General features: G+C 39.4%; 1 protein-coding gene across 2 annotated transcripts in view; it reads left to right on the top strand.

The window, feature by feature from the left end:
• The window catches only part of lrp4 (low density lipoprotein receptor-related protein 4), a 133,131-nt gene that overhangs the window by 64,859 nt on the left and 45,329 nt on the right, over positions 1 to 22,943 (top strand). For both annotated transcript variants that reach the window (XM_041987194.1, XM_041987203.1), the window contains exon 3: positions 15,335 to 15,451. In XM_041987194.1, the coding sequence (XP_041843128.1) occupies positions 15,335 to 15,451 (117 nt within the window). The remainder of the gene's footprint in view (positions 1 to 15,334; positions 15,452 to 22,943) is intronic.

Below are 22,943 nucleotides of genomic sequence, written 5' to 3'. Positions count from 1 at the left end.
ACGCCTTCCTGTGTCGTTTTTCTAAATACGAGAATAAACACAAGCTTAGTTTGTTGAATCTTTCTGTCACAAGTCAGGTTTCAAACATTTATGTGCATTTTGAAGTCACACATACTATAAGAAAAAGTGGATGGAAATCAGTAAAAGTTCCTCAAGTATTTTAATAAGTTTATATAAATCTTTTCAGATGTTTTTTTGTTTGTTTTTGAAAGATAAGTTTTTTTTTTTTTTTTTTTTTTTTACCTTTGTTAGAATAAACATCACTTGGTGTAAACTTCATGATGACTTTCAGAAATGCACCACTCACAGAGACGTTCCAGCACAATATGCTGGAGGTGACAAAATAAACACAACATCTGAAATCTTCTAATAACTTTCCCCATGTTTCACATGTACGTCCGAGACGAAACGGTTTGGTTTGTGCCTTCGTCCTGCTTCCTGTTAGCATCTGCTTTGCTGCTGTGCTACAGTCATGTGTAACCTCTGCAGTGTAAGGGACACTGATGTGCCTTTACTTATAACTTTACTCACCCTTTCTTCACAGCTGGATGGGAATCCAAATGTTGAGGCTATGTCTTTTCAGAGTGAGTTAGTCTTTTGATTAAATTCAGATCTTTAATCCATGTTGAATTTGAAACTAGTCTGTGGAGCTACCCGGTGAGGAATGATCACTCTGTCTTTTCAGTGAATGTCCAAAACTGAGACTAGTTCTCACAAGGGCATTGACACAAATTCACACAAATATGAACCACAGGAAAGAAGAAGTACCCCCTCTGTCCTTTAATCCACCACTTCAGCCAGCTTCAGCCAATCAGGGAGCAGCTGTGACAGCAGGAGCTCAGCTGATCTGAAAGCAGGAGCAGAGAAGATTAGGACCTCATTCCCTCCTTCTCTCCGTGCCCCTTCATCTTTTCCTCCCTCTGCCCTTGGATCTCTCTTCTCTCTGCTCTCGGACCACAGGAAACCTGCACACCCGACTCCCTTTTCCTTTTCCCCAAGACTTCCTCATTTATTTCTCACCATGTGTACCTTCTCTCAGTTTGTCCTTTCTCCAACTTTTCTCCTTTGTCTCCTTTGTCTTGCTGTTTTGTTCTTCTGTTGCAGTATTCAACCATAGTTGTTTGGTCACATTAGCATAATCCTCCCTCTCTCTCTTTCTCTCTCTCTCTCTCTTTCTCTCTCTCTCTCAATCCAGTGCTTGCTCAGTTATTTCCTCCACCTCCTAAATATTTACTTCCCGCTCAGTAAACCAGCCGAGCACACTTGTTCACACAGAAGAGGACATGATTAGAGGCTGATTGAGGGCAGAGAAAGTGACAAAAGTAAAAAGGGAAACAGATTTTTTAAACTGGGGCCTGGCTTTGTTGTCCTTATAAATCCTTTTTGGGCTTGTCTGAGTCGGTTTTAATGGTTGTACATAATTAAATGCAGCAGAGATGATGGAGAAAGGCTTTGCAGGTATTTTTGAAGTTTGAGTTTTTGTAGCTTCCCTGTTAACACAGGTAAACTTGGATGTTACCATCATTTACACAAGCCTTGTATTAATATTTGGTGCTGTGATGCTTTGCCAGGTGTTCTTTTGAATTTGGCAGCAAGCATCTAAGCTTCTTGGGCTTTATTACTCTGTATCCTTGTGTTGTTTTGCCAGACACTGAAAGACAGCGGAGGGAGTTTTGTTGCAGAACTAATGTCTGTTGTATGCAGCTAAATCTGTTTGCTAAGCTCTTGAATCAACACAGTGGTAGGATTTGGGACCTCTCATGTACTACTTGGTGATTACATTAACACGAGCAGCAATATTCTGACATTAACCTGATAAAGATCTTTCTGTGCATAAAACACATAAGCTGCTTTTTCCTCATCCGCTTAACACAAATAAGGTCATATTCAAAGTAATAGATTAAACTTAGTGGAGTATTCTATACTTACACACCTTATTCACAGTATTACATCCAAACTCACTTTTCGCTCCACTTTGGGACACAAACTTCTACTTTGTAATGCATGATTCTGTGCTGCATTCAATACATCTTGGAATTGAGAAACTGGAGCTCAGAATCATATAGTTTGGACTTATTTGCATTTCATGTAACAAGTTGGGGGGGGAAATGTGGCTGCTGGCTGCTTTACAACAAATCCTGGTCTGCAGTTATATAATTTGTTTTCCTGATAAAAGAAACTGGATAAAAATGCTCTAGATCCTATATTCTCAAACTGTGGTACGTGTACCACCAGTGGTACGCGAGGGCCTCTTGGTGGTACTTAGAGGAAAGTCATAAATATTTTTTAAATAAAATTATTAAACATTAAGGGTCGCGGGTAACTGGAGCCTATTCCAGCATTACCGGTGAGAGGCAGGTACACCTGGACAGGTTACCTGTCCATCGCAGGGCCAACACATAGGGAACAAACAACCACAACGGTGGGAGAAAGCTGTAGAACCTGGAAAGAACCCAGGCATACACGGGGAGAACATGCAGACTCCACACAGAAAGGCCACAAAGTTCGAACCTCCCCCTCCAGCTGAGATTCAAACCAGCGACTTTCTAGCTGTGAGGCTGTGGTGCTAACCACCACACCACCGTGCAGCCCAGTTCCTTTATGAACTGTCCATAGCTAATAGCTATGTATGTTATGGCTTAATATGTTTGCTACTGTATGTTCAGATTTTTCATGATGGTGGTACTTGGTGAGCTCGATATTTTCTCATGTGGTACATACTGTAAAAAGTTTGAGAACCACTGCTCTAGATGTATTTTATCAAATGTTCCATTAGGCAGAGAAGAACTAAAGGAAGATTTAATGGTTACACGATAGGATGCCCTTCCTGTGAATGATGTAAAGTCACAGCTGAGAAACCTTACCCAAGGTTAACCACTGGGAAGTTTTTTTATTTTGGTTATTTTCTTGTAGGAGGTAAGAAAAAAAAAGTTTCCAGTTAACACCAAATGCAACGACAGGTTCCACAGAGCCAGGATGGCTGTGGGAATGAAAATCTGTGTTTTGTGGATATGAATGGGCTGCAAACATCACTGTGGAAAAAGGGGACATAATGTGGGTATGAGTCAATAACTGGACTGGGTTTGTATGAGAATGTCTGAATTATCCCACATGCAGCCCACGTAAACACCCTAATCAGAATATTGTCTTTCCTACAACGAGACCAATAGTTGGAGTATTGCTGTGCGTTTCAATGTGGTTACTGATAGGTATATTTACAGTTTATGGTGAGTTCTGTCATTTCTGGAAAAATAATGGTTGGACATTTTGAATTACAGTTTACACTGAGCGAGGATCATTTACATGGGGATATTTCTGGGCTGCGACAGCTAATATGTTAGCAGCATTTTCTGTTTTGGTCAAATGGCAAAGGATCAAATGTGGAACTTAAAACTAATATTTATCAGCTTTAGAAACTGTGACCACATATGCAATTTGCCGACATCATCTCTAGATTAACAAACAAAACACTTATTGTATTTGACACATTGTAAGTAGCACAATCAGATTAAATGACAATGATGACTGATGTATTACGTGCAGGTAAAGGTAAAGACAGAGGTGTATTACAGGTTTGTGGAGTCCTTTCCAGGCTGAACGCTATTGTTAACTTAATACATATTTACATTAACCAGGTGGCAGAAATGCATAGGTGTGACTTATTTTTACAACAGGCTTGTTCTTCCTGATTTTCCACTACAGGAACTTTAAACTGTAACTTTAATATTCTCATTTAATGAACCAATTAGATTTTATTTGTATTATTATTATTAATGTCATCCAGGGTTGGAAGTTTTGTTTTTTATGAATAATTACTCTTAGAATAAGAGTTATTTGCAGGTTTCTGAAGAATTAATCAGATGTCACATAACAAAATATACAACCACAGCTGTGCTTGCTTTTGTTAAATCTATTGTGTGTGCCAGAGTGCACGTGCGTGTGCATGTTTATTACCTGCCTGAGCTTCTGTCAAACATCCCTATTGTCTGTAATAATAGCTGCACTGGGACAGATTCAATCTTTTGTCTTCCTATTGGTTCTGGGATGGTTGTGCTGACGTAAGACGTATTAAGAACCGTTGGAGAATTACTGGAAATCCACTGCAGCCAACACTGACTGCTGAGGTGACTTCATGTCAATTCAGGATTTATCATTTTTTTTAGTCTTTTGACCTCTTTTGAAGCAATTTCCTTCAGTTTTTGACTGATTTAAGTTAACTTAGTGACCATTATCCTCTTATCCTTTCTTATGCTTTCAAAACTAATTATCCTTGGGCAGTAAATGGTCAAATAGTCCAAGTATGATATGTACAAAGATTAATTAGCAGTTTCATGTGGGTGTCTAAATGTCAGAAAAGTTGACGCTGAAGAAATGATGTCTTTATTCAGCTTGTGACAGATAATCCCAGCAGCCTTATAATGTCATAATTAGACTGCATTAGAGTATTTAATGTCATTCAGCCTCTTAAGAAAATGTGTGGGTTGAGTGGATGATGGTGCTTGAGTGTTACTCACTGGGGTTAAGCACTCAGCAGAGATTCGTCATGGCAACAAGCAAATGGTTCAGCATTAATCTGCTGTGATGGACTGAAAAGTGTCTCGTGAAGATGGTTGCATTGCAGATCTTTCACACACTCGCGGATGTCTGCTGTTCATTCAGTAAATTCACTCTTACGGATGGATGTGGGGGTAGTTGAATATTTGAATTTCTCTTCATTTCAGAGGAAAACTGAAAGTAGACGGGTTTGCGTCATGAAATAAAGATGATTTATTTAGATTTTGGGAGGTATGAAAAGCTAGCTACTTTAGCTATGGCTGCATCCCTTTTTTCCCATATAGTTTCAACAAGAAATAATAAAATCTATCTAGACCCAAACCAGAAAAACCACAGACTTGCTTTTTTGTAGTGACCAGTAGGTGGAAACTACTGTGGGTTCAGAAAATAATACTTCCTCTTGATTTTTCTTATTTTCTTCATGTATTTTCGGCAAACCTCTTGTCAGGTCCAGAATGAATATGTAAAATCAGCAATACATAAATAGAAAAATAAAGAGTAATGCTTAAATTATCAGGAGGGGCCTTATATCCATAAAGCTACTCTTGTCAAAGCAGATTTGTTCAGCACAGCGCAGCAGCTAGACCATCATTCTGCTGCTACGATGCTGGACATACACGTTAAAAAAAAAAAAAAAAAAAGCAGCCCACCAGGGTTGCAACAAAAGCCATATATGGTACATTAACCAGCCATAACATTAAGACCACCTGCCTTATGTTAAGTCAGTTCTCCTGATGACCCCCAAAAGACCTCTGGCTGGTCAGGGCATGGACAAAGAGCTTCAGAAGGTGTGCTGTAACCTCGAATATCAAGACATAAGCCACGCACTTTCTTTAGATTGTGGAGGGGGGGCTTTGTGGATTTGGCTTGTTTTCAACAGTTACCATCAGATCCTGTCAGAAGGAGGAGTTTGGAGGCTACATGGATCTTAGACTCTGCTGTCCTGCAGGGGGAGGCTGTTTATGTAGCGGGTTGCTGTTGGCAGGTGGTGGTGTCTGTGACTGGTCTACATCAATGTTTAGGCCGGTCGAAAGTGACACAGTAACATCCATGTGAATGCCAGGGTGCAGGTTTTCCCACCAGAGCGTTGCTTTGTACAACAAGATGAACTGCCTTACTCGTTACACCGTTCAGTGGTTTTAATTTTATGGCTGACTGGTGGACGCTTGTACCTATTTGGCTCAGATCACATGAGTTCATCAGGTCACTTCGATTTAAAAAAAAAAAAAAAATCCCACATCACTGTGTTATAAGACTTTACTCCGCAGATTATATGTTTTATTTTTATATTCTCAACATGTTAATAATAATAGAAAAAGAATGGGGTAAAATGTTTTGAACTCACCTAACTGTCCACCTCTGTGATGTCTCTAAAAAATAAAAAGTTAAATTGCATGTAAATAAACCTCCTGATGTGTTACTGTTATCAACTTTTGGTAACCCTTGTATTTCTCTGTACTCAAGAACAATCCAAGTGAAAATGTTCCCTCTAGATCGACCAAGTCATAAGATGCAGTCTTAACCTTTTTATTTGATTTGAGTGTATTAATAATGAAAAATTAGCCACTACTGTCTCAGAATATTCCTCCTAGCTGTGGTCAACCCAACCATATCAAGAGAGACTTAACTGCAAACTAATTTGGTATTTGGCATCTGGGTTTTTCTCAACCACACCAGGAACTTTCACATCTTAGAATGGTTCCACTAATGAGAATACATGTGTTGACCCAAACAGCCCTTCACCAGTTTCATCTAAAGGGCATATTGGTAAACTCTGAGTACAACTTTATACAGTGTGGGTGTTTAATTTGTTTAATTTGTATTCAGCCATTTTCTTTGATCAGAATCAGTTGTCAGGTCTCTAATTTCTTATTGGAAGATCCTGTAACAGAACAATGAGCCAGCAAAACTTTGGCTGCTTCAGATTTAACATCTAATTTACATATTAGCACATTTCTATTATCAAGAAATCCTTTGGTTTTGATCTATCAGTACATTTATTTCTCCATCATTTTCTGCTATTTTGTAACAGTGGGAGATATGCAGTCTTTATTTAAAGGTCTATATGTTTTATTCAACGTACAGTAGAAGTAAAGTCAATAAAACCAAGTATTTGGTTTTAGCTTCAAGGATTTTTAGACTTATTGTGTTAAAAAGTTATTTTTCACTTAATAAAGTTGGTAAATGTAAATGTGGGGTGGGTTTTAGGTAGTTTATGAAAGGTCAAATACAGCAGAAGTTATGTTTATCACAGAGGTGAAGGAAGACATCACAAATGCCGCTGTGGGACACAAAGCCAACAAAAATGGCTGGTACAACCGCTCCTCTCTGACGGACTGAAATATGCTCTGGCGACCGACCAGAGCTGCAAAGAATCAGATAAGCCACCTCAGTCGGGATCGGCTGTGGAGAAAAAATAAAAAAGAGAGCAGAGAGAAAGAGGGGATTAGTCTGAGTTTGAGAGGGGACAAGGAGATACTTTTAAGAGCTGAAAGAGCTGGTTATTTCAGCAGGAGAGCGTCAGGCATCATTCTGCAGGATGTCCAACGACGTTACTTCACGCAGGGTTTGCCTGTTATCCAGATCCGCCTCCTGCATGAAGCGCAATGAAGAGGAGAATCATGGACTGAGGAGCAGCTGAAACCTTGGATTCAACAAGAGTCCTCTGAAAATACGCAAAGTTTCCTCAACTACAAAACATTAAAAAGATTCAATAAAAGGGAATTTAATTAACTTTTTTTAGTGTATTCATATTGTGGAATAATAAATCTGTTTATATTTGCTAAAAACAATGAATTTCATCAGTGAAAAACTAAACATAATTTCTTCGGACTTGTCTTTAAAATAAAGTTTCAAACAAATAAAAAAATGACTCCGTTTTTAACTGCATTTTTTCAAAAGTTTTCCAACATGTCTGGAAATGGGATTAGACATCAAACTGAGGTTTGTGTTATAACTTTAAGTTCATATCGACTCAAACCTTGTTAAAGCATCTTTGATTATTTTTATTCAGACACAAGATCTGTCACGCATACCTGAGATGTTTCCACGGTAACCCTTCTGTCGTCATCCGAGGTCTTCCTCTTTTACTAAACACCCAAACTACTATCTGTACAGTATCAGCAGACGGTTATAAAATTATATAACTTGTTATCTGTGTACTTATCCATCTATCACTTTTATTAAGACTCACGGATCCCATTTCACCAGCTGGAGTCCACATCTGTTTTTTTTTTTTTTGTTTGCTTTGTTTTTTTTTTTTTTTTTATCTCTTTCTGTCTTTCATCTGTCCGTTCTCCCATACTTTAAGTCTGCGTTAAGCAACACCTCGGCAGATATATTAATCCCATTAGAGGCCCTTGATTCAGCTGCTCTATAGTTAAGAGTGGCCATTAACTCTGCTGCTCAAGGCCACTTAAAGACGAGCACATACGTCTTCATATTGACGATTTATGCAAGTCAGACGTGCAAATCCTAACTGCAGTCAAGAAAGATGCTACATCTGCAGAAATCAGCAATTTCACTTGCTCATAGAAGCAGGTTCATGGAAGAAATAGACAGAAAAAACTGAATACACAGGCAAAAAAAACAAAACAAAAGAAAAAGCAAATTTACTTCAAATCCAGACCTGAAAGTGCACCGATTTTTGATCATTTAATCATTCCTCACATATTTTCCTGTTAACTATTAATTAAGATTGTTTTTTTTATTGTTTTAAATGAGGCTTTTTCATATCTGGTTTTGACATATTTAGCCTCCATCCTATCACAGTGAAATTAGCTTTTTAAGTTCTGGAAAGTCTTGATAATTAAGACTTTTAATTGGTGGTTTTTAGCTCTGCTTTACAGTTTCTACTTGATACTCTAACTGTCAGTGGGGATCAGTGATCTCATGGCTCTTGACGTCAGGAGATGACTAGACGCTGACAAAAGTAAGCTAAACCAACAGCAGTATTTCATGTTATAATTATAAAACACTGTTTTCTGATAAACTGTAAAAATAAAGAGAAGCTCGAATGAAAAATGATTTCAGATTGCTGTTTGACTGATGCAACGTGGTGATGGAAATCGGCTCTCATTGTAACTTTTTTTCGTTAGATTATCAGCTGCAGCCTCTGTAGTGTCTGTCTGCTTTCTTCTCTGTGCATCAGATAAAAGACAGACTTGTGATGATGGGACTTGCAGGTGTGTGTGTATCTGTGTGTGTGTGTGTGTGTTACTGTGGGAATGAGTGTGGAATGCAAGTGGGAATTCTGTAGCTCAGATGAGAAAAGCCCATCGGTGAAGGTCAGAATGTGTGTTTTTGTCTGTGTGTGTTGTGCTCTGACACTTGTGAACCAGGCAGCTCTCAGGAGGATGAAGGTTCAGAGGAAGAGCTTCGGAGTGTGAGGCAGGCAAACATTTTGTGTGTTTGTGTTATTTCATCACTTCAAAGTGACAGTTTAGGCTGTGAATGAGCTACAACGGCAAGCGGGTGAAAAACCAGATGAACGTGTTATCATCTCGTTACTTGAGCGTTCTCAAATGAGCATGAATGACAGGTCGGATTATTGGAGACTCCCAGTAGCAGGAAATCAAACACAGCGCAGTTTGCTGAGGCATCATTCTGTTAATGTGCCTGTTTTGTTTCAACCTGGTAAAATATACTGATGCTAAATCTGCCAGTAATTCAGGTTTGAATGAAGTGAACGACGTAGGAGTTCAGTAGCATCTTTAAATGGTCAATGGAGCATAGCACACAACACAAATGGGTAAAAATAGTGTTAGAAGGCTCATATGAATGTGATATGTGTGTGTGTGTGTGTGTGTGTGTGTGTGTGTGTGTGTGTGAGAGACCGAGGATTGCAGTGGTATTGAGAAGAGCGGTGCTGAGCTGATCAGAATCTGTGTGATAAGAGAGATCAAAGCACCTGAGACCTCATCAGCCTTTCCAGCATTTTCCCTGCTGATCCACCTGATAACCAGAGGCCAATAGGCCACGACTACACTTTGTGTGTGTGTGTGTGTGTGTGTGTGTGTGTGTGTGTTTGTATGATAGAGAATGGACTTTTTGCTTGTATAGATTTTGCATGTTTCCAAACCAAAGCAGTTCTGCACCAGATGAGTTTTGGTTTCTTTTTTTTTTTAATGACATGAAAACATGGATCCATCCTGCCCTTTACGAACAGTTCAGGCTGGTAATGGTGGTGTTATGTTGTGGTGGATGTTTTTTGATGTTTTTTTTACTTTTGCCAATTATCAGCTGAGCATCATTTAACCAGCCCAGCCTACCTGAGTATTGCTGCTGACCATGTCCATCCCTTTATGACCACAGTGTAGCATCTTCTGATGGCTACTTCCAGCAGAATAATGCACCATGTCACAAAGCTCAGATCATCTCCACCTGCTTTCTTAAACATGACAGTGAGTTCACTGGACTCCAACGGCCTCCACAGTCACCAGATCTCAGTTCAATCGAGCAGCTTTGGGATGTGGTGGAACGGGAGATTCTCATCATGGATGTGCAGATGACAAATCTGCAGCATGTGATGCTGTCATGTTAATATGGAGCAAAACATCTGAGGAATGTTTCCAACACCATGATGCATCTGTGCCTCCAAGAATTGAGGCAGTTCTGAAAGTAAAAGAGGGTCCAACCCAGTACTAACAAAGTACACCTAATGAAGTGGCCTGGACAGTATACCTGAATGTTTGTGTGTGTGTGTGTCTTCACAATACCATCATTCTGTTATCCTCTTCAAATAGCCATTAATGTTTGGATGGAGGTTTTTTTTTTTTTTTTTTCTATCTTTTATTGGTTCTGGGCTTCACTCTGTTGCATCTAGAACTCATAGAAACATTTCCTTAAACAAAGTGAAGGTTTTCGGATGGTCTGCAGGTGTCAGGACTTCACCGGTAAGCTGTCTTAGGATGTCAGCAGAAATCCTGTATTAGTAAGTCTGTCAGAATTTTACTTCTAGTTGAGTACCAGCAAATTTTCCCCAAAAAAACTTCAAAGCATTTCGTACTTCATTTAGCCTGAGTCAGCTGGAAAGGAATCGCTGCAGTAACAACTTTGACATGGAGTGGAAAGATTTCTTTCTCTTTTTATTACAGTTTGATAAGAGTAAAAAAAAAAAAAAAAAAGAAAAAATAAGAAAAACAAACATTTTAAATATTGCGCTAAAACCAGATACTTTCATTGTTTACATATAGGACTGCACAATTCAGGAAAAAATGTGAATCACGATTTTTTTACTTTCACAAAATGTTTTTTGCTCTGACCTTGAACAAAATAACAAAAAAAAACAAAAAACAAAACTGTAACAAGTTGAGGTCCAGACTGGTTCAGTATAAATTGGGGGTGGTGGCCTTTCTGTGTGGAGTTTGCATGTTCTCCCCTGGTACTCCGGTTTCCTCCCACTCTCCAAAGACATGCTTGTTAATTGATGACTCTAAATTCTCCCTAGGAGTGTAAATGGTTGTTTGTCCCTATGTGTGATGGACTGGTGACGTGTCCAGGGTGGACCCTGCCTCTCATCTGTTAATGCTGGGATAGGCTCCAGCTTACCCGCAACCCGTAATGGAATAAGCGGTACAGAGAATGAATGAATGAATGAATAAATATATATGATATGATGATATATATATATATATATATATATATATATATATATATATATATATATATATATATTTCTATATCTATATATATATAGATATAGAAATATAGATATAGAGATATCTATATATATATCTATAGATATATATGTATATATAGATGTGTGTGTGTGTGTATATATATAGGTATATATATATATATGTGTGTGTGTGCGTGTGTATGTATGTATGTGTGTAATGTGTATTGTATAAGGTTCAGTTCGGTTATTGACGTCTGTCTTTGTTTCTTGCTTTGTACACGATTAATGTGACTGTAGAGATTTGTGGTGTTGCCTTGCGGTGCTGCAATCAGGGTAAAAAGCACTTTACTATGCAACTCGCACTGTTTCTCATCATCTGGCTTAAATCCAAAATACTTCCACACCGCTGCCGAATGCAAACATTTTTTGAGTACGAGTGCTGTTCCGGTAAGAGGGTGACTCTCGCCACTACCACTTGGGTTTTCGTCTCTTTGCATTTAAACCTCCTTAGCGCAGAATTCCCTCCGCTTTCACTCTCGCTCACTCCTTCCAAACACTGGCCTGCAGGCGGCTTCCTCCACTGAATCGCGTGTTGTAACGGTGCTTTACCATTGGTTGAGGGAGGAGGCAACAGCAGTGCTGCATTTGGGGACCCTTGAAAAAACCCGGGGAGGAAATTAGGAGTGTTCGTTTGTGATACAGCTCGTGATATAAAATGTTTAAGAATCGTTGTGCGTAGAAATGAGATCATGTGTAAGTGTGAATCGAGATCACGATTTTTTTAATGATTTATTGTGCAGCCCTATTTAGATATATACTGAATGTAGTCTAGATTAATCAAATCCATGTTTGGAGCATGAAGAACATAAACTTAAAAGATCTTAAAAGTTTAGCTCAAGTTGGAACCTTAAACCTTGAAGAAACCTTTCAGCATCATGAGAACGATTCTCTTATCAGGTTCTCCCCTCTTAATGTGTCTGAGCATCTTTGAATGCACCACATTGGACACTTTTTAGAGCCAAACTGGACCACTAACTCATAAAATTGATTTTATGATGATTTATGATTCTAACTGAATCCAAATATTTGCAGAATTGCAGTGCACTGTGCGTGTGCACTGAGCCAAAACACCGGTGTGTGTGTGTGTGTGTGTGTGTGTGTGTGTGTGTGTGTGTGTGTGTGTGTGTGTGTGTGTGTTATTGTCCTGACATTTAAACCTGACAGAGCTCATCAATTCAGCAGAATTGGCTTTGACAAAGAGCAAGATGTCCAAACAGGAGTTCTTTGCAAATGTATGACTCTGTATTTCTCTCTTAGAAATGTAATATCCATGCAGGGTTATGTGGGTCAGTGGGGCTTTTCTCTCCCTAAAGACTACAGCCACACCCAAACACACACATATACACTTAATTCCAGTCTTGTCTGCCTGCCTGTCTGCCTGGCTGGTTAACTCGCTGCATGATGTCATACATTTTTCATAAAGTCTGCGTTGCTTGGTCAGTATTTCATATCTGCTATTGACAGGCAAGTGAGAGTCCACTGTAAGGGGTTGCTGCTCCCACTTCTCCCTTCCCCTCATCTCCCTCCACCTCTCTCTCTGGCCTGTAATTAAATTAGCTCTGTCTGCAAATGACAAAGGGCCAGTCATTCGGGCTCTGCTTAGATAGCGAGTAGCTGCACTTAGAGCGGATATGAAGTTAAGGAGGAATGCACTGAGCTGAGCTCAGTGTTGCTCGCTGTGTAAGAGGGTGGGAGAAATGAGGATGCATGAGTCCAGTTCAGGCTCACGCTCTGAAACAGAGTAATCCTTTCTGCAGTTGGATCGTTGGTCAGACTTTAACCTTCAGTGCAGCTACCAGCCAAACACAATCATCACAAAGCTTCATCTCCACTACCACACGGCTTCCCAAGAGAAGCTGCCTTCTTTTGCTCTTTTAATCAATAAAGCGATAATGAGATGTTATTTGTAACAGTCATGTTTACCTCCTCTGTTTGTATTCATTTCCCCAGGAGAATCGGATTTTGTTTTTCATTAGTCAGGTGTTGTATAAGGTCTGGTCTTGGTAGGATCTAAAAAATATTGAAAACTTACTCTTTTTATTGACCCACAATCAGGGCAGGTCTTGTTGGTGCCTAAAGGACAACAGCTTTGTGCCCAGCTGTTGCAAACTTCCTCGTATTCAGCAATTGACATTTCACAGTTTTTTTTTTTTTCTTTCTTTTTCTTATAAGTTATATTGTAACGGCTGGGTGACATATTACATGTAACAGTCATGTTAAGCCTCCTTTATGCTCTACATTAAATACACATACACACAGAACCTTCTATCCATCTTCTACAGCCTTTATTTCAGTTCATTGTGAAACAGCCTGCAGACGCTCAGCCAGAAGCAGCAAATGGAGCCGTATCACTAGAAACCATGTTGGTCGTGTTGCGTAGCATAGCTCATGTGTCACAAGCGAAATAAATAAAGAAGAAGCTGCTGCTATGATGATGACGCTGCATATACCTTCATCATGTACCGCGTCACCTCTTTTTATATCTCCATCTGAGAATGTGCATCATCGGGTTTTTGTCCACCTTCTCCATGTTTGCTGTTGTCTGACGTCAGCGTCAGAACTGGGAAGTGAACTCTGCACTGCCCTCTAGTGGATGTATCGCCTAGCAACCATCCTAAAATAAAGGACACGTAGAAGTATGAGGACATTTTGACACCAACTTAGCTTTTTATAAAGGGAGGATGAATCAGGAGTTACTGCGTTCAGTTCAGCTAAGATGAAAATAAAATAGTTACTGCTGATCTGACATTTACAGAGTGTCATTGAATATATCAAAAACTCAGAGTTCACAAAACCTGTCCATCGATGCGGGGAACTATGACACTTCCATTTAAGATATGTGATTGGCAGGAAAAGGGTTGGCCCAAGACTTTATGCGGTTCTAAGCAGAATTAGATGTGTGGCCGTTCCACTGATCATTTCATACAATACTAAATGGTAAATGGACTTGTATAGCACTTTTCCAGTCAGCTTGACCACACTGCATGTCACATTGACCCATTCACACACACACTCATACCCCGATAGACACATCGGGAGGCAGTGCAGGGTTCAGTGACGTGCCCAAGGACACTTTGGCAGACAGTCAGGGGAAGCCTGGAATCGACCTTCCAGCTGGAAGACGACTGCTCTTCCTCAAGAGCTACTGCCGCCCCCTGTGTACCACAATGTAAATATAATGTTGACTTAGGTCATATCTTTTAATCCTACTGGGGGAGCAAATAAAAAAAGGGTCAAGTACTAATATTTTTAGAGTTATATATGAGGGTGGCATGTTGTACTATTTGTTCACTGTGGGGCAGAGTCAGCAGCCCCCAGCAGGAATTGAAATAAACCAGTAATAATTTTGTGATAAAAAAGAATTTTTTCTACTATAGTTTTATTTATATTATTTCATTATACTTAGAATTTCTTTTTTTCTTTTTTTTTTATCAACATATCTTATAGAATTTTTTTTGGGGGGGGTTTAATGGTAGAGCTTTTGTTGTCTATTTTTTGGTGTGGCTCCTAAGTCAAAGTGTGGACCTTGTTTTATCTACACTTTTGTTACCAGTAGCCCGTTGCAAAAACACAAATCTATTAAAAAAAAAAAAAAAAAAAGTTTGACCGACGTAAAACAGTATTTATGCACCAACAAGTTAATTCCCAAAGAGACTTTAGCTGAAAAACTCTAAATTTAAGCTAAAACCCAAAGATATTAAGATTACCATCACTAATCATGACAAAATTTGCAAATGCTAAAAACTGATCAGTGAATAATTTTCATAAACAAACCAAGTAAACAGCTTCTCATCTCGCAGTATTTCCATCAGTGCTCTTATAGTCATTCTACCACTGTACACTGTACTTACTTAAATGTGTCTTGAAGAGTGATGACTTCTTTAGTAAGTTGTAATCATGGGCTCACAGCTGTAATTATGTTGTTTTTTTTTACATATTTGTTTACCTGCATGAATTTAGATCTGCACTTAAAAGACCGTAGAAGATCCTCTATGTTAAGGAGACACATAAACAGAAGACAGGCACTCGTTTCCGCTCTGCTAACCAGCACAGTTTGTTTGTTTGCTGACAGTAATGTTGTTGATGCTTGTGTGCTTCCAGTGCTCCCCACCTGCTCGCCGCTGGACTTCCACTGCGACAACGGGAAATGCATCCGTCGCTCCTGGGTGTGTGACGGAGACAACGACTGTGAGGATGACTCGGACGAACAAGACTGCCGTGAGTACAGATCCTCTCTCTACAATACAAACCAACAGCTGCGGTCGCATGGATAGCTTGTGCGCTGTCTCACGTTCATACAAAAACACACACTGGACTTGCCCTGTCATAATGACGGGGGTTAGTTTTAGAAGTGGACAGATGTTTGAGGCAGCCATGTGCAATGAGATGTTTGTTCCACTGCCTGTATGACCCACTCGCAAACATACGATGTTGCATGAGTACACACAGTGTGATGAGAGCTCAGCACTACAGTCTCCACACAAAACCTTTGAATTCTCTTTACTCTCATGTCTGTTTTCTGATTGGGTGTGTTTTTGTGTGTGTTTACTCACCCCAGAAACCAATCAGCTGCTTTTTGGACAGAATGAGGTCCACAGTGGGTGAAGGAAGCAGCGTGTCTGTTTCTACAGTCGTATTTCTGTATCAGTGCACTGCTGCCGGGTGAAATGTGCCTCCCGCTGTGTTTCTGTCTCTGTGATGTCCAGTTTTACATCAAAATTTTTTGGGAAAATAGTATTTTTGTGTCATACTTCCTGGAAGTGATGTTTAAGGGGTTTATGAGGCTTTCATCAAAGCTTATGCACATTCCCACTAACATAGGAATATTAATTTAGCTTGGGACAACATCTGTTTGGTCAGAAATCAAATGATTCTGCATGGCAACTCCGATTTTAACCCAGAATCTTAAAAACAAAGCAGCTTTTTTAGTATATTACGAGGAATGAGATGTCTGAACGTTAAAAAGCAGCTCACATGGTAAATGCCAAAGCTAAACAAATACTTTCAGAAGTTAAATTAATCAAATAAATAAATTATTTTTTTATTTACACCATCCAAGGTGTATTTACTTACAATGACGTTTGATACTCATTTCCTCACAGATCCTAGTTGTTGTTTTGTTGTTGCCTAGCAACAGATGTGACTCATGTCCTTTTATTGTCCATTTCAGGATTGATTTTAAGGTTCTTTAAGCCATTTATAAATGTCTTGACGGTCATGGGCCTTCTTATTTATCTGACCTTCTTTGAAATTATGAGACAACGCGGACCCTGAGATCCTCTGGTACTGGCTTTTTAATTATTCCTAGAGTCAGGATTAAAACCTACGTCAAGGCCTCTTTCCAACTCTATGGCCCTCTTCTGTGGAACAGCCTTCCTGAGGACCTCAGGGCTGCAGAGACTGTAGATTTTTTAAATAACATTCTCAAGACTTATCTTTTTAGCTTAGCTTTTAACTGAATCTTTATTGTAATTAGTTATTTGTGCTTTTATTTTTCTTTTATTTTTCATATATCTAGTTATTTTATCAATTTATTTGTATTTATAGTATATATAGTAATGAGATTTCTGCTGCCCATTCTGAGCCGTACTGTGTCACAGACACGACCCTGTCTGCAAACATTTTAAACTATGACTCAATCGCCAGTCTAGGATCTCAACACCATGCACATAAGAATAACTCTGCATCCACATTTATCTGCCATCGGCTACAATAAGGGAGAGGAGATACTTATCACAGTCCAATCACACACTGCAGGTCCACCGGTCTGATCTGTCCACCTCATCCCATCTACAGGCACGTGGTCAGCCCTCACGGTGGCAAACAGTCCATTACCAGTTTGTTTATTAGATGAAAAATGTCTGTACACACCTCTGGCTTTCCTTCACCTTCTGCCAGTTTTGATCCCTCACATCACAACTGGCTGGCTTTTATGACCTCAGCTGCAACCACACCTGACCCTCACCCCTAATAGCATGACATGGGCACCATCGTGACACTGTACTGTACCGTGGAACAGAGAATGAGAGCGGAGAAGTGCCCTACAGTAGGACTACTCCTCAAACTCAACACTGCTTACTCCCCAGCCGTAGTCTCACCAAGACTGAGATCCAACAGTAGAGTATAATCCAAGAGTAGATCCAACAAACTGTTTAACAATGACACAAACAAATCGGCATGTAGACGTTTGGCTTTGCATCACATCAGCATGAGGATCCTCACAGGAAGGTAGAAGTTTAGTATTTTCCTGTGATGACCCAGATTTCATGTGTCTGATCTGATAAATGTGGATGGACACTCATCCTAACCATTAATGATGCTGTCCATCTGTTTGGCGATCAAACGTTGATTATGATCCAGAAGAAGACAACAAAAAGAATCACACTGTGTTAAGCTCCACCAGAAACAACAAGCAGTAACATATTTTAAAACATTTTACCACCAGTAATTCTCTTTTACTGGTTGGCTGCTTGTGATACACAACTTAGCGGACGTTTTTCAAGTAATACCTTACCTGTTTGTGACGTGTTATATTCAACTTCCTTTTAACGGTTTTACAAGACAGTAGATGCTCTCTAAGTTCCTACCTCCCGTTTCCTTTTAAATCCCTAATAAGTCCATTTTGTTACTCCCATAAATCATGAGGATCTGTGTCTGGTGTAAACATGCAGATCAGTTCATCTAACTGGTTGACTAGTTTCTATAGAGGTTGCCACAGATATTATGTATCACAAAAAGAAGCTAAAGTACATGATTCAATACTTTTTTTTCTTTTTAATAATATTTTTTTGTTTCTCCATCCATCAACAATGAGATGAGGATCTCCCTGGCTGGTTGCTACGGAAAACTAATCATGTATGAGCTAATTTGTGGTGAGAGTAATGTCTGATTAACCAAAATGTATTGCAAGTGAGCCTGAAGCTTCTGTCTGCGACGCCAGATCAATTTATCTTGCGTACCTTTGGCAACATGGAATTTAAAAAGTTCAGAAAATCTTTATTTTGGAAGCGGCAGCTCCAAGCTGCAGCCGTCTGGTCGGCGGCGGCCGCTGTGGTTGTAACCCAAGAAGCTGCCGGTGGGCGCGGGTGGAAGAGCCATTAGACAAAATAATGAAGTGTCGTGTGTTTGGCTTACTCACGACTGACAGGATGACATTTTGACCTAATAAAGGAGCACTTAAACACTCAGATATCATCAGAGTCATTAGAATTTATTCCCTGGTTACCACGAACGTCTGTAACTAACCTCAAGGCAATCTATCGTTTGTTTAGGTGTTTGCCTTCGGCTGTTTTTATCATTCAATTCACAGTTAAAGTTGGGTAAAATGATCAAATGACCATCTTAAATTATGTGGACTGATGAAGATTGGAGGAAGAAGAAGCAAGAGTTATAAACAAAATGCAAATAAATGTTGCTGTGGTTGTTTCCTCCACCTCATGTGGTTTGTGTGTACAGCAGCTACAAGAAACTTCTTTGTCTCCTGAATTCTGTTTCTTATCCATCATCCAATGATATCTCCTCCTCCTCTTGACCCACATTCAGTATCGGCAGCCAGACACTGAATCGCTTCCTGATGGGGGGTCTGTCTGCTCCAAGCTGGCAATGAATTTTTCATCCTCATGCCCAGTAAATTTTCTCCTCTCTGCTGTTTCACAAACTACTTATTATTTTATACATCTTTCTTTTTTTCTCTTCATTTTTGACCTGGGTCTGTCTTCCCGTTGTCTGTATATATATTTTTCCTCCCCTCGAAGGAGACGCTTTATTTCATTATTTAGAGACGGGGAGACAATCCTCCACGCTCGGCTGGAGCTGAAGCAGTTGTCAAGATTTCAGACAAACAGAGGCTGAGGTGTGCTGAGGTGTGTGTTTGAGCATGAGATCACTCTGAATTATTGAAGTTTAAGAGACATACTGTTGGGGGTGGGGGGACATAATTTCATGACATAAACACACACACACACACACGCATGCACACACGTAGGGTCTGGTAATGACTCCCTTTGGCCTTTGACGTTGAGCTGCCGTGTGAGCGATGAGCGTCTTGAGGGCCTGTTGACCTCTGACCTCTGTTTGCCTCACCGATGGAGGGCAGAGACGATGGGAGAGACGGACGAGAAAATCAATTATTGCAACCTTAATAAAAGATGGTTTAAATTTATTTATTTTTTAAAGGGGGATGTTTTTCAGACTAGTGGGGGGATTGGAGTCGGTGATGTCTTCAATCCATAGCCTACAGGCTGATATACAGTGATAGCAAAATCATTCAGCCCTCGTTTCATGGTGAACACAGTGCGGTGAGGGTTGAATAATTACTGCAGATTATTACCTAAGATAAATCATATCTCTACATCACATATGGTACGATAATAACAAACTGCAGCACAGAAAATTTGAGATGTTTGAGGAAATGCACCAAAAGTAATGCTGTTATTTAATTAATAGGCATTAATTACACTCCTCAGTCTGTTCTACGCAAAGCCTCTTTATTTGCATAACATCAGTTCACAACAAAGTCATCTCAAGGTAGTTTTCAGACACAGCCAAATTCACTCTAATTTTAGTCCAATTATAATCCAGTTAAAACAAATCCATTATATTATTTATGTTTGTGCAATTTATCACAAGTAATTGCAACAACACATCATCAGTAGGGTAAAACTAACCTGTCTCACGATGGTCTAAACCCAGCCCATATTTATACATGAGGAGTAAAGAAAAATGGAGGGAAGTGCTCAGGGCATTATGGGATATCTACATGTAGTCTAAGCCTGTAGCAGCATAACTTGGCTTAGGTTCACCAAGCTAGCCCTAACTATAAATATGCATTATCAAAAAGTAAAGTTTTAAACACAATCTTAAAGGGTGTCTACTTCCTGTACCCAAACTGGGAGTTGGTTCCCCAGAGAGAGGTCTGAAAACCGAAGGTTCTGCCTCCCCCTTTATTTTCAGAACTTTTAGGGAACCACAAGTAAACCTGCAGCCTGAGAGCAAGGTACTCTGCTGGGAAAATATAAAAACATTAAAATCTTTAAGATTCAATGGAGCTTGGTCATGGACAGCTTTAAATGCGAGGAGAAGAGTTTTAAATTCCATTCAAGATTTATCAGGGAGCCAATGATGAAAAGCGAAAACTGGAGAAATGTGATCTCCTGCTAGTTCTCATCCGAACCCTTGCTGCAGCATTTTGGATCAGATGGAGACTTTTCAGGGCATATTTGAGACAGCCCAGATCCTGGTGAGAGAATTTCAAGGTTCCAGGCTATAGTACTGTAAATAAAAGTAGTAAACATTTTACCTTTTTTCTACAGAAAAAAAAGTAAAAAAAATAAATAAAATACACAGATCCAACATGCTTAAACACTAATATCAATAGAGAAATCAATAAAAAGACTAGATACAGAAATTGTTGTATTTATGTAATTAGCTACAATAAATGTTTCTTCATTCTTTTCCTCATTTATTTCTTTTTCTGTTTCTTTATTGCAATTTATTTTATTTCTTAATAGCTTTTTCTTTCCCTTTTACTTTTCCCTTCCCTGAATTGCTTTAGCTATTTCCTTCTATTGGTTGTGCACGTAAAAAGTGAAAATGCAGCTGATGACTCATGTTTTGTCTGCAACCATTTTCTTACAATTCAGTGTAAAAAAAAACAACAAAAAATTATTTTTAAAATTATATTATATGCATAATGTCCTGCTTTATGGGTGGATTGAGTTATGTGTAAAATAAAAAATATGTGTTTTAAAGCTGAACTTTCTGCCTAACTGGAGAGATGTAGTTGTATTAAATATAAGCGTCCACTTTAATGGTTAATTCAGACTCAGCTAAAACATAATGCACAGAGAGTGAAACCAAACTTTTTCATGGGAATATAGAAATAAACATGATGCATGAGATCTAGAGAATATTAAATATATAGATATGGGCTGTCTGCCTCCCTGTCATGTCACTGATCTCAGAAGCAAAGTGTCTTGTGATTCTGCAATCCAGCAAAGAAAAGCTGATAAACCTCCCCCGTAATGAAGGGAAACTTCATCATCTTCTTTCACATCAGCTCTCTGGGCATCACTCTGTTTGTTTCAGCTGTCTCACACTCACTCATATCTGTGATAAATGATAGATTACCTCCTGTCAGGGGTGGATGTGCATATAAACTGTAATATTAAGCAAACTATATGTGAGGGACCGAGCTGGTGAAGAATGAGGACCACATGAGGCTTAAAAAAGAACTGGTTTTATGTACCCCCCAAAATTACTCAAAATATCAGGGCACTAAAAGAGGTCAAAAGAAGAAAAAATTAAACCAAAGTCACAATGGTAACTTCAAACTAACTGTTTAAATAATAACTAACGCAAAATAAACCAAACTGACCTAACGCAGAACCAAACTGACCTAACGCAGAACCAAACTGACCGAACACAGAACCAAATTAACCTAACACAAAACCAAATTAACCTAACACAAAACCAAATTAACCTAACACAAAACCAAATTAACCTAACACAGAACCAAACTGACCTAACGCAGAACCAAACTAACCTAACACAAAACCAAACTAACCTAACACAAAACCAAATTAACCTAACACAGAACCAAACTGACCTAACGCAGAACCAAACTGACCTAACACAAAACCAAATTAACCTAACACAGAACCAAACTGACCTAACGCAGAACCAAACTGACCTAACGCAGAACCAAACTGACCTAGCGCAAAACCAAATTAACCTAACACAGAACCAAACTGACCTAACGCAGAACCAAACTGACCTAGCGCAAAACCAAATTAACCTAACACAGAACCAAACTGACCTAACACAGAACCAAACTGACCTAACGCAGAACCAAACTGACCTTACACAGAACCAAACTGACTTAATGCAGAACCAAACTAACCTAACGCAGAACCAAACTGACCTAACGCAGAACCAAACTGACATAATGCAGAACCAAACTGACCTTACACAGAACCAAACTGACCTAACGCAGAACCAAACTAACCTAACGCAGAACCAAACTGACCTAACACAGAACCAAACTGACATAATGCAGAACCAAACTGACTTAATGCAGAACCAAACTGACCTTACACAGAACCAAACTAACCTAACGCAGAACCAAACTGACCTAACACAGAACCAAACTGACATAATGCAGAACCAAACTGACCTAACGCAGAACCAAACTGACATAATGCAGAACCAAACTGACTTAATGCAGAACCAAACTAACCTAACGCAGAACCAAACTAACCTAACGCAGAACCAAACTGACCTAACACAAAACCAAATTAACCTAACACAGAACCAAACTGACCTAACGCAGAACCAAACTGACCTAACACAGAACCAAACTGACTTAATGCAGAACCAAACTGACCTAACACAGAACCAAACTGACATAATGCAGAACCAAACTGACCTAACACAGAACCAAACTGACTTAATGCAGAACCAAACTAACCTAACGCAGAACCAAACTGACCTAACGCAGAACCAAACTGACCTAACGCAGAACCAAACTGACCTAACGCAGAACCAAACTGACTTAATGCAGAACCAAACTGACCTTACACAGAACCAAACTGACCTTACACAGAACCAAACTGACTTAATGCAGAACCAAACTAACCTAACGCAGAACCAAACTGACCTAACGCAGAACCAAACTGACCTAACGCAGAACCAAACTGACCTAACGCAGAAC

Source organism: Melanotaenia boesemani, chromosome 1 (genome assembly GCF_017639745.1).
Source record: "Melanotaenia boesemani isolate fMelBoe1 chromosome 1, fMelBoe1.pri, whole genome shotgun sequence".
Taxonomy (NCBI): Eukaryota; Metazoa; Chordata; class Actinopteri; order Atheriniformes; family Melanotaeniidae; genus Melanotaenia; species Melanotaenia boesemani.
The sequence above is the reverse complement of the archived record's forward strand: the minus strand, read 5'-3'. Positions and strand labels throughout refer to the sequence as shown.